We start from the raw sequence: 12,921 nt of genomic DNA on the forward strand, positions 1-12,921 counted from the left end.
CAGCATGCAGTCATGTGTTTAAATAGCATGAGCCATACATCACTATTGCAGTTTGTCATTTGCCTTATGGGAGGGAAGAAAGAGCTTCTTGTTTGATCTGTAAGATGAGCTAACTTGTTGCACCAGGCAACAGAGGAGGCTCTGTAGAGAGCTCCACACTGAAGTATTTCCTAATCTTTTTTGGATTCCTGCCACAAGGAAGTGCAGTGAGGGTAGTCACAGTGCAAGGAACATTGTGAAAGGGATTAGAAAGGAAACATACCTCTAAAGATCATGGCAAAAAAACCCAATCCCAAAAGACCCCAGCTGGTCAGTAAATTACAGAGGTGGTAAGAAAAATAGCTGTGTGCAATAAAAGAGTACAAAACAAAGGAAGAAATCCTAGAACTGAAAAATGCTGGGTTTTTCTTACTTTTTGACTGCTCTATGATGTCAACATAAGCACTTTCAAAATTAATAAAATGAAGATAAAGCTCTGCTGATAAGGATAAGTTCCTGATTTCTCCTCAGGTCACAGTGTTTTTAAATACTGGCAAATAATCTGAGACCCAGTCCTGAGATCAGTGGAAGTGGATGAGTAGGAGTTGCCCTGCAGGTTGAGAACACAAACATGTCTTTCTTGAAGCAGCAAAGATATGCAGACTTCATTTACGTTTCTTTGTGATCACCAGAATATTGCAACACTTACCTAAGCTAAAAATGGTTTGCTGCTTTAGCTTCCCAACTTTAATATTCACCATAAATATCTGTGCTGATATTTGCCTTGTATTACACATCCCACTCAGTAAATGCAAAGATGGAGCAGAAGTGAACAAAAATGTCCTTTCTGTCCTTTTTCCATCTGTGGTTAAGGTGTAGATAGAAATAAATCAACAGCCAAAATAGCGTGTGAATATGCTGAATCCATAATCTAAGAGCTATGCATAATGCGCCAAATCAGCTTCTGGTCTCCAAGACATACTGTGATTTGTTGGTGTTTACCAAGTTAGAAAATGGAGAGGTTCAAAATTGGTTTGAACAATCCATTGATGCTCAGTGTGATTTTTAAATCTAAGAAAAACACTATTAGTTAAAATACATGAGAAAAAAATGCAATAGGGACAAATTCTTTTCATCACTTGCTTTTATCAAAGCAACTTGAGATAGACTGTTTCCACACTGCAGTGAAATCAGTGGCATCTTCTGCTGTTGTAAAAACAGGAAAATTTTGCCTCATACTAAAATACAAATTGGTGTTTCTATTTGGAAAACAAATCATAAGCTTTTCACTTTTCATGAGACATTTTAGAAAGAAGGCTAGGCATCTCTGCTGTTATCCTCATTTTTTGCTTTTTTTTGTTTGTTTGCCAAATAAGAGCAAAAGCCCACACAGTTGATATTTATTTTTGGTAAAAAGCCGCTGTTGATGTCCGTTCTTCCATCACAGTAGCCAGTTGCAAATGAAAATAAAACCTAAGGGAAGCAGACTTGAAAACAAGTTGATAATGCTGAAATTGGTTTTAACTGGTACATTGTTAATTGACAAGATAAACGACTTCTATGTTATTTGTGCGGGCTTTTCCTCCATTCACAGGAGAAAGGAAACATTGCAAAATGGCAATGTTGTCTAGGCACTTCACAGATCACAAAGTAAGAGCGGTAAGGGTGGTATAACCGCCACAGCCACGTTTGCTTTTCTAACGGGGACTTTGCCGCGGTAGCGCCCCTTTGCCCGCCCGGCCCCCCGGCGGCGGTGGAGTGCTTTCCCGCTAGAGGGGGATGCAGCCCACGCGCATGGCAGCGGGCGCAGGCCCTGGCCGCTGAGACGGGCAGCCCTGCGGATCTCTCCTCAGCAAGAAGGGGAAGCCAAACGCAGGACCTGCTGGAGCCTCCCATCTCAAGTTAAAATTAGTCACTGGGCCTGGGACGAACGGAAGGGGGAGAGAGCAGCCCCCTCCCGGCTCGCCGCGGGCCACAGCTCCACCCGCCACCTCACGACGCCGGCGGAGCCCGCTCCGCCCCACAATGCATAGCGGGCGGCCCCGCCGCCTTCTGCGCTCCAGCCAATCACAGCTCCGCCCCTCCGGACTACACTCCCCAGCGTTACCCGTGGCGGGGCGTTCCCGATTCTTCCGCCGTCTTCCGCCTGCCGCAAAGTGTCGCGCTGTGCGGCCGGAGCCTGGGCTGGCGGCCGCGGCTCGTGCCCGGAGCCGTGCCGCGGCGAGCCCCGCCGGGCGAAGAGCGGCCGCCATGGGCGGCGGGCGGTGATCTCCCGCCCCGCCCCGTGCCGCGCCGGCAGGCAGTCGCCATGGAGGAGGAGAGCATGGAGGAGGAGGGCGGCTGTGAGGCCATGATGGACGACCAGAACCACAACAACTGGGGCGCCGGCGGCTACGGGCGGCACCTGCTGGGCCCCGCTGCGGCGCCGCTCGGTGACCGCCTGCTGCGCGGCGTCTCCGCCGAGCCCCCGGCCGGACCGGAGTTCCCCGCGGTGTCCGAGGCCAACGGTGTGCTGCGGGGCTGCGAGCCGGGGGCCGCCGCCGCCGCCAAGGGGGGAGCCGGAGCCATCGCCGCCGCCATCAACATCAACGCCTCGACCTCCAAGTTCCGTAAGTGACCGCCCTGCCCTCTGCCCCGGGGGCCTCGGGCGCACGGAGGGTCACCCGCCTCCTCCGCTGCCCCCCTGCTCGCTTCTCCGTGCCCCTTGGCTGGTCTCGGGTCTGTCCTGCGGTAGGCCCCTTCCTTGGGTCTTGGCCCGAGAGGCTTCTCAAAGCAAAATCAAATGGGTTGCGGTGCCTTGGAGGGAGAAAATAACCTTTTTTGCTCGCACTCCAACTGCTGCAGGTTTCCTGTCACGGCAAGATGACGCGGTAGATCTGGCTGTAGAACTGGGAGAGCGAGTGTAGGCAGCTTTTATAGCTGTACAGAGGCACTGTTGAATTTCCTGAAGGTTTTAGCTCAGGTTGTGTTTTCCTGGAGGGTTTTTGTTTCTGGCTGAGAAGCCCAAAGCTGGGCCTGAAACCTTTTTGTGATTGCTGACAGCAGATGGCAATGAGTGCAGAGCTCCTGGGAAGGGTGTGCTGTCCTGGAAGGGACAGATGTCTGCAAAGGCCTGATGAGAACAACTGAAGACTAATTTACACACACATCTCTCCCCGCCCCCCCCCCCCCCCCCAAAAAAAAAAAAAAAAAAAAAAAAAAGTCTCAAAACGTCTTTTGCATGTAGTTTTTAACAGAAATGGCAAATTTTTCAGTTGTTTTGCTGAGCTAAGGATGAGGCAAGGGAGGATTTTTTGCTGTTTCAATTATACTTTTATTTCCAGATGTCACCTCTCTGGGCAAAATATGCCCTTTTCTCTAATGGCTGTCAGAAAACTTGGATTTGGCTAGTTAAAAGGATTCCTAGAAGTGTAACTATGTAACTGCCATGATGAAATTTTGATGGGAAACACGTTTTTTTCATTGTTTCCCTCCTTTCCCCATTGCTAGCTTACCTGTCCAGCTCCTCAACAGCTCAGCTCTAGAGCTGATCAGAAGCTTGATGTTCAGGCTTCTGGACCCCTGCTTCCCTGGTGGCCTGGGTTTTGTGGCTCTAGGCACCTGGCCAAGGCGGCTGCTTTGAAGTTGAGTCTCCCAGACTCCATAAGCTCTCTGGCTCTGCCTGCCTTGCTTTGCTGAGCTCCAGGTACCTCAGGGTGGCTCATAAATACTTGAGACAGCTGAAATGAGATGTCCTTCAGTCTTGCTTAAACTAAGCTCTTGATTTCCCAATCCAGACATTTGGAGTCTTAGTTTTTCCTTCTGTTTCAGAATGAAAATGGTCTTCAAGCTGGATCTTTACCAAATGGGAAGGTGATTTTCCAGCTAATGTACAATTTATGTGTGAGGGGACGAAGAAGCAGCTGTGCGTGATTTTGCTTAGAGTGTGGGTTTTGAGTTCTTGTTTTCACTTCTCCACCACTGGTATCCCGACATAGTATCTGTCTTACTGATGTTAGGTATTGTTTTAAAGAAAATTTAAATTCCTGTAAAATACAAAATTCTCTGACTTAAGTTCATTAGAACTTTTCTACAACTTTATGATGTGGATAGTTTTGATGGTACATGTATGTGAACAGAACAAGTCCAGTGAAGTAGTACAGATTGAGAAAGTACAGGACCTGAGTTACGATCCTGCCTGTTCTAATCCTGGCTCTGACAGAAGATCCCTTCGTCTCTTCTGATACATTTCCATGTATAGAAGAAGGAGGAAAGGTTACTTTTGATGTAAACATAGAATGAGAAGGGAGACAAGTGTGTGCTAGATTCTCTCCTGCCTTAGTTATGGCAGAGCACGTGTAGAGAAGCTGATTGTCAGCCTTAAGCTTGATAGGAAGGTTGTCCTTTGCTGCATGAAGAACTTCTTGCAATTGAATGAGCAAGGACTCATGCCTTGCTTGCTTCGTGATGTACAGGCTGAGTCTTAAACAGGTTATCCTACAGGTGACCTTAAAAAATGTGGGTGCTGTATGGTTTCCAAAAATCCTATATGATAAATTGGAGCACCTCTTGACATTCCGATAGGTCTCCTTCCTGATTCTTTCCTCCAAAACAAAAAAAACAGTGCCTGTGTTCCAGTGCCGTAATTACTTGCAGAGTGTTGGTCTTGTTCATGTTCATAGTAGCGGACTAAAGCTGTCTGGTGGACCTTTTTTGGTCTAATTTAGCCAGCAGAACAATAGAAGAAGGTTAGATGGAAACCCATTAAAATCATTCAAGAGGGCCAAATCCAGTTCTCCTTCCTTGAGATCTTGGTGAGACTGAGAACTAAAATCAGATATAATAATGCATGGTTCATGTAAGTAGGTTTTCTTCTAGTTAAGAAAACTTAAGAAGATTTTCCATGTTGTAGTAAACTTACAAATAAATCTGTGTTTACAGTTCATTAGTTTCAGTCATAGTAATGGATTTATAAAGCAGTAGCATTATGAAAAATATTTTTCAAAGGCCGTAAGGGAGAAAAGAGTAAGAACTGTTAATACTTTAAGCAAAAGTCTTCCATAGTAGTAATTGTAGCATAACTCAATTATGGTGAAAAATGAAGAGTGGTTTGGTTGTTTGTTTTTTTTTTTAAATCCTTTTCAAGCAAGGATGGTTATAAATGTGTTTGATGCCAGTCCCATTTAGGGTGGGCACATGTGGCTGTCAGTGTTGACTACCCTGTTGCATAACATAGTTCAGCACAGTGTCTGTGCATTGCTGCGTAGGCAAATTGTCTGATGAAGAAAAAATTCAACATTACTTTTACTAACCAGTCTTAACACAGACTGAGAAACATGTAATAAAAATAGAATAGAATTGAAAGTAACTACGGGGCAGACTCGTAAACTTGCTAATGTATGCTAGGATGTGTCAGGCAGGGGTTATAGCAAAATCTATTGTGTAAACATGCACATGACAGCTGAGATTAAGGAAAGCGTAGAGCCACAGGGATAGCTACAAGTCTGTAGATTAGTCTCAGGCGTCTGCTTGAGGAGTTTGTACACTTTGAGAAAATATTTTAGGATTGTAGGGTGCGTTCCAAATTAAGCAGTAAAGCTTCATATATATGTCATTTTGTGAGATGAAATAATGCTTCTGAAAGATGCCTAGCTGCTGCCTTTGATTTTTATTGTCAGAATAAATGACAGATAGTTGTCAGACCCATATCTGCTTAGTTGACAGCAAGTTGGATTACCCGTCCTGCTTTTTTAGCTATAGTTTTAAAAGAAGGAAGGTTTTTTTATATGTGAATGTAGTAAAGTGTTTTGAGCAGCTTTTCAGGTTAAGTTGTCTCATCTAAAAAAAGCCCCAACAGTATCAGTGATTTTTTTTTTTTTTTAAATGGTATTCTATTTCTTGTGTCCTCTGCCTCTTATGTTCCAGCATCTTTTTTGAATTATGTGTGTTTGTAGATTTTTCTTATCAATTTCATGGGGGGATGTATACAGAGTCTTGGACTTTTTGGGTGGTTTTTTGTTGGTTTTTTTTTTTTTAATTTTCTTGGGTTTTTTGCCATTCTTCTGATTGAAGTTATCATCAAAGAATTTGTTAGCTTGGAGCAGGCTATGTTTCAGTTATGGCTATGATACTGAAATATCTAGGTTATGATGTAAAGCTCATGCATATTCTTTTTCACTTAAATGGTTTCACTGCTGCATTTGACTTCAGCAGTTTCTCTTTTGAAGTTTTCTGTATATGGAAAAGCAGCAGTTGTTTCTCAAGCTTTACCTGTGAAGTCTTTGGAAAATGCTGGCTTCCTTTCCATTCAATCAGACTGATTTCTCTCCCATCCCCTCCCCAAACATGGCTGTAGCTGCATAAATCATACATTCTAGGATTCTTTGTTATAAAGTATGTGTTACTTCCAAGAAATTTAATAAATCTCAATGAAATGAAAGTCATATTTTAGTATTGCCCTTTCCTTGCGATTTGGAATTGGAGGCTGTTGGACAAATTCTTTTAAATTTTAAATAACTAATGTAGGGATAAACATTTAAGAGTGACTTCCTAAAAAGGTGGAAAAGTAAAAAATATGTTTCTAAAAGAGCAGTCTGTCTGCTTTCTAAGGATTTGGGTCATTCCTTTCTTTCTTGGTCTTGAGGTTCTGGCAGCGTTTGTAATTCAAGGGTGCTACCTAAACTCATCCTTCACTTTTTGTGTGTATGTAAGCACTGCCAGAAAAAAAAGGTTGTTACTAACTTGTGACAGTTATTAACATTTTAAAGTAATTTGTTTTCTGGATTAGAAGAATAAGTGATTGTTTGGTGTGTAGTCTTGGACTATTAACTGTATAAATGCTATGGTTGGCTTAGTTTCAGAACTGAAATTTGGAAATCAAATGAAATAGTAGTTGTAAGAGTCTTTTGAATAAAAATGAAGCTGTTCTGGAATGTTACTTTGAACTCATCAGTGTTTCTTAGGCAAGTGTCCCAAGGCTGTTCATAAAAGCATTTTGTCCTTTACCTGTGCAGCACTTCTAATGGGCAGGACTCCCTGTCTGCAGGTACTTGTATTTTATTTTTTTTTTTTTTAAAGTAATAAATGGACATCTCAACAGCCTGTTAAAAGTTATTTTGCAGCGTTCTCAATTCTTCCTTGACTATTTTCTTCAAATGAATAGAGCTCATCTAATATGTTAACCCAGATGTGGGTGTGATTATACATTGAAATCTTAAATCAAGACTTGGTCTAATATTTATGCTGACTTCAGTTTAATATCTGCAGAACAGAGTACTTCTGTGGAGACCCACCTTGTTTGATGTAACGAAGTAAGACACAAATGCTCAAAATTTGCTGCTGAGTGTAAGTGTGAGTAGTAAAGCTACTATGTGGAAGCTGCTTCTCAGAGGATCTGCCCAGAGCCTGGGCTCTGTAAGGGGCAAGAATTCAAGCGAGGCATTGCGAGAGAGACGAAGAAGGGGTGAATTTACAGTCAGGCAGGTGCTGTGCTGTTCCTGACTGCATGGAGGCTTTTACCTTGTAGAGGTGACTTGCTGGACATGTTAAGTTAGGTCCTACTAGTTGTGTACCCAGACCCTGTAACCTTTATCAACTTGTTAGCAAATGGTGGTGTACTTTCAGATTGCAGGGTGCTGTGTCAGGTCAGCATCCTGCAGCACTTGGTGGTGGTGATCCGTTCACTGCTCAGACACTTACTAGGTTAACTAGATCTGTTTCTGTAACAGGTATGAAGCACGAGTGAGCCATTGGCTAGTTGAGTGAAGAGAGTGCTAGGAGAACTACAATACTAAACAGATACACAACAGGAGTCTGTAATACCTGCTCTTACAGCTAGCGTTCAAACACCTCCTTGTCTCACACCTCTTTTTATTCTGCGTTCTGTTTGTAGTCTTCTTTTTCTCATGATACTGTTAAGTCTTGCCTGTACTTCTCTAAAATTGTTCTTCATAATGCTGCCAAAAGTGACTTAGCCAGCTCCTCTCAACCCCTTGTGAAACTTAACGTTTCAGAAATTGCTCTTTAAACCCAGCAGTGAATCTACGTTTACGCATGTATTTAAAATGCAGCTTGATCAAAATATTTCTTCTCAGTGTGGTGTCCAAACTGCATTGTTTGGGGTGGGAACTGTCTTTATTCTCTGTTCCATATAGCCCAGACCCACATGCAGAGTTTAAATGAAGAAATGACTTTACATTTCCTTGGCTGGATAGTTTTGATATGAAGTACACCCTGTGCTGTGAGTTACTGAGGGCTTTGTTTTCAGTGAGTGCCGTGAAGTTTATGGAGGTGTGACAAGCCAGCTAGGTAGTCCTGTGAGTACATCCTTGAAGGGAAGGTGTTAACCCTTCTGCTGTGGCTGCTATTGGAACTGAGCCATGTGTGGTTAGTTCAGAAATCGTCCCTGAAAAGAGAGAGATTAAAACTCTGTGTCTGTGAAGGCACACCGACTGACTGGCTTGCGTGGTAGGGTGCAGTGGGGAAGCTCAAAGGGAGAGTCAGGGAGTGATGGGGAACGCTAATTTAAATACCTCCTCTTCTTCCCTGTGTTGATCCTTATCTGGAAAAGGAGTACTATTGTGCCTGCTAGAGGGGGAACCGTAATACTGATCCAAAGGCAGAGGGAATTGCATCAGCTTTTAGGCCAAGGGAGTTGCTGGTCCTACCTGAGACTTGTAAAATACATGTGCTAGGAAGGAGTATTCTGTCAACTACTAGTCTTGGCCAAAGCTTGTCCTCCTGCATGTGAGGACCTGGTGTTAATTGTTGATTCTGGACTCCCACAAGATTGCATAATTCATTAATGTGAACCAACTACCTAACTAGTCTTTTTAATTGTTACTGTGTTGTCATGCTAGGACTTCCAGGAGTTTGTTTTTCAGTGCTGCTTGGGCCCTTAAGAAATATCCAAGCACTGATTTGGCAGGTTTTCTGATTTTATTATATTTTCTGTAAATAAAAAGTTACAAATTCAAGTCTGGGTTTTACTTTTAGATTAGGCTATCTTAGTGGAAGTGAACTGTTCCCAGCTTTTTAGCCAGTTTACTGGTGTAATCTGAAATTGCAGAGCATTCACTTGCTTCTAAGCTTTTAGCTTTAAACTTTTAGCAAAGTTACTAATGTAGTTTTGTCTTTTTCTTGTAGTAATGAATGTTATAACAATTGAAGATTATAAGAGCACATATTGGCCAAAGTTGGACAGTGCCATAGATCAGCTTTTAACTCAGAGTCCTGGTGACTACATCCCTATCTCCTATGAACAAATATACAGGTAAGGAAGCTATGGTTTGTTTCTTTTTTTTTTCTTTAAAGTTAAATGTTTGTTTTACCTTGCAGCTTATGTATATATCATATTTTCTTTGTGAGGAGGAAAGTGGGAAGGTTATGTGGAGTACAATATTGTTTAAATAGTTGGAATGAGTGAATAATAGATATATATATATCTTGACATCCCATGTTAACAGTAATAAATGGTAAAGAATTAAAATGTGTAGGTGCTGAAAACATTAACATTAAAGTAAGATCAAACACAGTTACTTGGTGTAATATATTAAGTATTAAAGTCTCAACATCCCTTTCCTCAAAGGGTAAGAAGACGACTGGCATGGTAGGTGTTTGACTTCTAATGTTTCAAAAGGCTTCTTTGTCATGTCTAATAGCAACCAGTTTGGTGCAGTAGAGGTGCAGAAGTAAATAGAAGCAACTAGTGCCAAGATCCATCCGTATAAACTGTCATTTGTGTGTTTTGCGTTAGGTAGATTTGGTCTTGGACAGCCAGCTGACTGCATGCGCAGTTAGAGGCTGTCTGAAAGACTGATAAAAGGTTCAGTCCTTTATATCTCATTCTTGTCTGGAGAATGTTTGATTTGTACCTGGCCTGGAGCTGCAGTTTACTTTGCTTTAAAAGGGATCTAGGCACACGCCAGAACTCCTCTGCAGACTAAACGAGTGCACGGTAGTGGGGATGGTAGGGGATTTGCTTCAAAACCACACTGCTGCTCCAAACTAGAATGCTAAATGCTTTAGAGACCTGGCAGTTTCTTAAGAGAGTGACTGAAATGGAGATTTTTGGTTCCGTAGGTGACAGGTATTCAGGGTGTTGGTAAACAGGATGGAAACTGGGTAGCTGCTGCTGCATTTATGGGCCAAGATGTTAAAACTACTGGGCCTTGCCAGTAACACCGCTAGTAGCAATGCTGGCTTGGTTTTCTTTACCATAGTGTTGCACTCTATGAAATAACGCTGGTGGCTCTGTCACTGATTGCTATTTTTAGAGGCTTTCAGCACTACTGTCTACTGCCCACTTGCTCTTAGCGACTTGGTCTCTCCAGTTTGAAACTTTGAGTTAGGGAACCAGATACGAGAATGGCAGGTGTTTGGTCTTCCCTCTTAATTCCAGTTAAAAACTTCATTAAACAACTTCTTCCCTCTCCAAACTTTTGGAACTGCTGTTATCAGGACTTGGACTTCATCATGAGTATAAATAATTAAGATGGTCATTTGAATTGAGAGACATTTTGCAGCTTTAGTCTAAGTCATCAAAATCCTTTCCCCAGCTTGAAATCCCCAATGTGCAAACAGCCATTGCTAAGAATTAAGCCAACATCTCATCTCTTGACAGTCATCTCTGACGACGAGTAGGTGTACAAAATTAATGATTTAATTCTTAGAGTAGTTCCATATCTAGTTGTGGTTTTCAGATAACTGGAGTTCATCCTTGTCACATTTTTATTCCTCAAAAGTTTTGTTTATTGAAGGCATAATGGGGTTTAGGTTTCTGCTAGATAACCCTTATACCATCAAGGTGACACTTTATGCAGTATTGTAATGATGCACAGATGTCTGCTGCATGTATTTTACAATTACCAAAACAAAATATTTTCTGTACTTAAGTGTTACTGATAAAGCTAGTGTGTTAATTTTCTTTTAAAAATTATGTCTGTAGTTGTAATTACTCTGACACAGCCTCCTCCAACCAGGAGATTGATATTTTATTTTTAAATTTTTAAACTATTTTTAGTGTTCCTTTGCTTGACAATCTAGATTGTTTGAGAAGGGAAGGAAAACTGATTTTTTAATTTTTTTTTTTTAAATTTATTGAAGTTAATGAGGATGCTTGCTTGGAGTATTATGGAAAGTCTGTAGCAGAACTGGGGTTTAGATCCTTTCTGCTTCCCTAGGCTAAGTCTTTAGTCTGAAAAACAGGGTGGTTTTTTTAAATGTTTTGAACAGCTACATATCTCATATATTTTTTTTTTACAGTGAAACTGAGCTGCAAATACAGTGGTGTTTTTGATCGTCCTTGTGCTGACTAAAGGAATCAAGGTTTCCATAATGTAAACTCAAAATATGTTATGAGATACCCAAACTATTATGTTTGTCATGATCAGTGATAACTGTAGGTGTCTACTCCGCAGCAGTGAAAGCTAGGAGATAGCTTCGAAGGTGTGTATGCAAGTACTTCCTACAGATCAGTTTACCCATAAGGTGTTGGTGTGATTAGTGACTGTTTTCATTTTGAGTCCAAAGCTTGCCTGCGCATAGTGCCCTCCTATTAAAAGGGTTAAATATATTGACAGAGAGATTTGAAGGAAACTTCGAGATGAGGAAAATACGAACAGCTAGGTTATGCTTGTGGCAACTTTTACAACTGCCTCCCAGGTACAGTGCAGTTAGATCAGTGTTCTTCAAGACACCTTACAGATCTCAGATCTGCATCGCTTTTACTAAATGCTTACCTTCTAATGCTCTGCTTGGCTCTTCCTTTTCCCAAGGTGTTTGGTTATGCTAGAGGACTAACAAACTGGTGACTTCTTTGGGGTAATAGCAGGGCAAGGATGATTCACAGAAACAGCCTGTAATCAGGAACTGAAAACAGGATCTGAAAATGGGGAAGGAACCTCTAAACAGCAGTGTTCAGATAAAATGTAAATACACTCTGCGCATACATACAGAGACTGGTGTTTGACTAGAGAACAAGTTGCAGAAGTAGGTATAGTAGTATTATAGGTAAAACTAAGCAGAAGTACTTTAAAATTCATTTTGATTACGTTGTTGCAAATGAAGTGCTCAGCTTGTGGAAGTGGCTGTGCACTGGTTAGTTACAGAGCAAACAAACATGGCCATTTGCTGTTGTCACTTAGCTGGCTGGTTTGTAAAATACCACAAAAATCAGTCTGCCTTTTCTTGTCAGTGTTTCTATCTTTGATCCAAATTAAATTGATATTTTTCTGTGTACTGCATCATACCAAAATGTCCTTTGCACTTGCTTGTTCCAGAATAGGATCTGGTATTGGTAGACTTCATGTAAAAAAAAAGCAGGATGACTTTGACTGTTATTTTAAAGAATATCAAACTACAGATACTAAATTATTTAAAAAATATAATAGTGGGAGAGGTGTGGGGTTTTCTTTTGGTTTTAAAGAAATGGCATGGTTTGCCAAATGAGTAGACCTTGTGTAGGGATGAATGCTGTATTTTTGGAACTTTTGAAGTTTTCAAAGGGAATAAACACAAACTTCTGAAAGTTACTGATAATTCCCCTCTAAAACCTTCCTCCAGAAGACTGAGAGTGGCAGTTATTGAGTGAGAGCACTGTCTTGGCCCCTGAAGGCTTGGAGTTAGTGCCTAAGCTCTCACTTGCATTTGAAAATTCCAATAGCCCATAGTCTATGGTTGTTTTAATCCCATCTGCAGTTTGTCATCGTGCCACCTTCTCAGTAGAGAATTGGAATGGCTCATTCCCCTGCAGAGACACAGTGTTGCTCTACCATAGCTTTAGGCTTTTGGTGCTATTAAAAACCTGCAGAATCCAAGTCTGGGATCTGAACCTTGCTGGAAATTGTTTGCATGTGTCCTAAGGAGCAGTCTCTGCTCTAAGTTATTTGCTGTCATAGCACTCTGTACAGAGAGATCATGGGAGAGGGGAGCAGAACAGACACGTGGGGAGGGGGTTTGGCTTGC

General features: G+C 41.8%; 1 protein-coding gene across 4 annotated transcripts in view; it reads left to right on the plus strand.

Annotated features, from left to right (window-relative positions):
- The first annotated feature begins 2,120 nt into the window (after positions 1-2,120).
- Positions 2,121-12,921, plus strand: part of CACUL1 (CDK2 associated cullin domain 1) — a 55,889-nt gene continuing 45,088 nt past the window's right edge. For all 4 annotated transcript variants that reach the window (XM_055720265.1, XM_014283811.3, XM_055720266.1 and 1 more), the window contains exons 1-2: positions 2,121-2,588; positions 9,103-9,229. In XM_055720265.1, the coding sequence (XP_055576240.1) occupies positions 2,288-2,588; positions 9,103-9,229 (428 nt within the window). In that variant the 5' untranslated portion in view covers positions 2,121-2,287. The remainder of the gene's footprint in view (positions 2,589-9,102; positions 9,230-12,921) is intronic.

Source organism: Falco cherrug, chromosome 9, assembly GCF_023634085.1.
Source record: "Falco cherrug isolate bFalChe1 chromosome 9, bFalChe1.pri, whole genome shotgun sequence".
Taxonomy (NCBI): Eukaryota; Metazoa; Chordata; class Aves; order Falconiformes; family Falconidae; genus Falco; species Falco cherrug.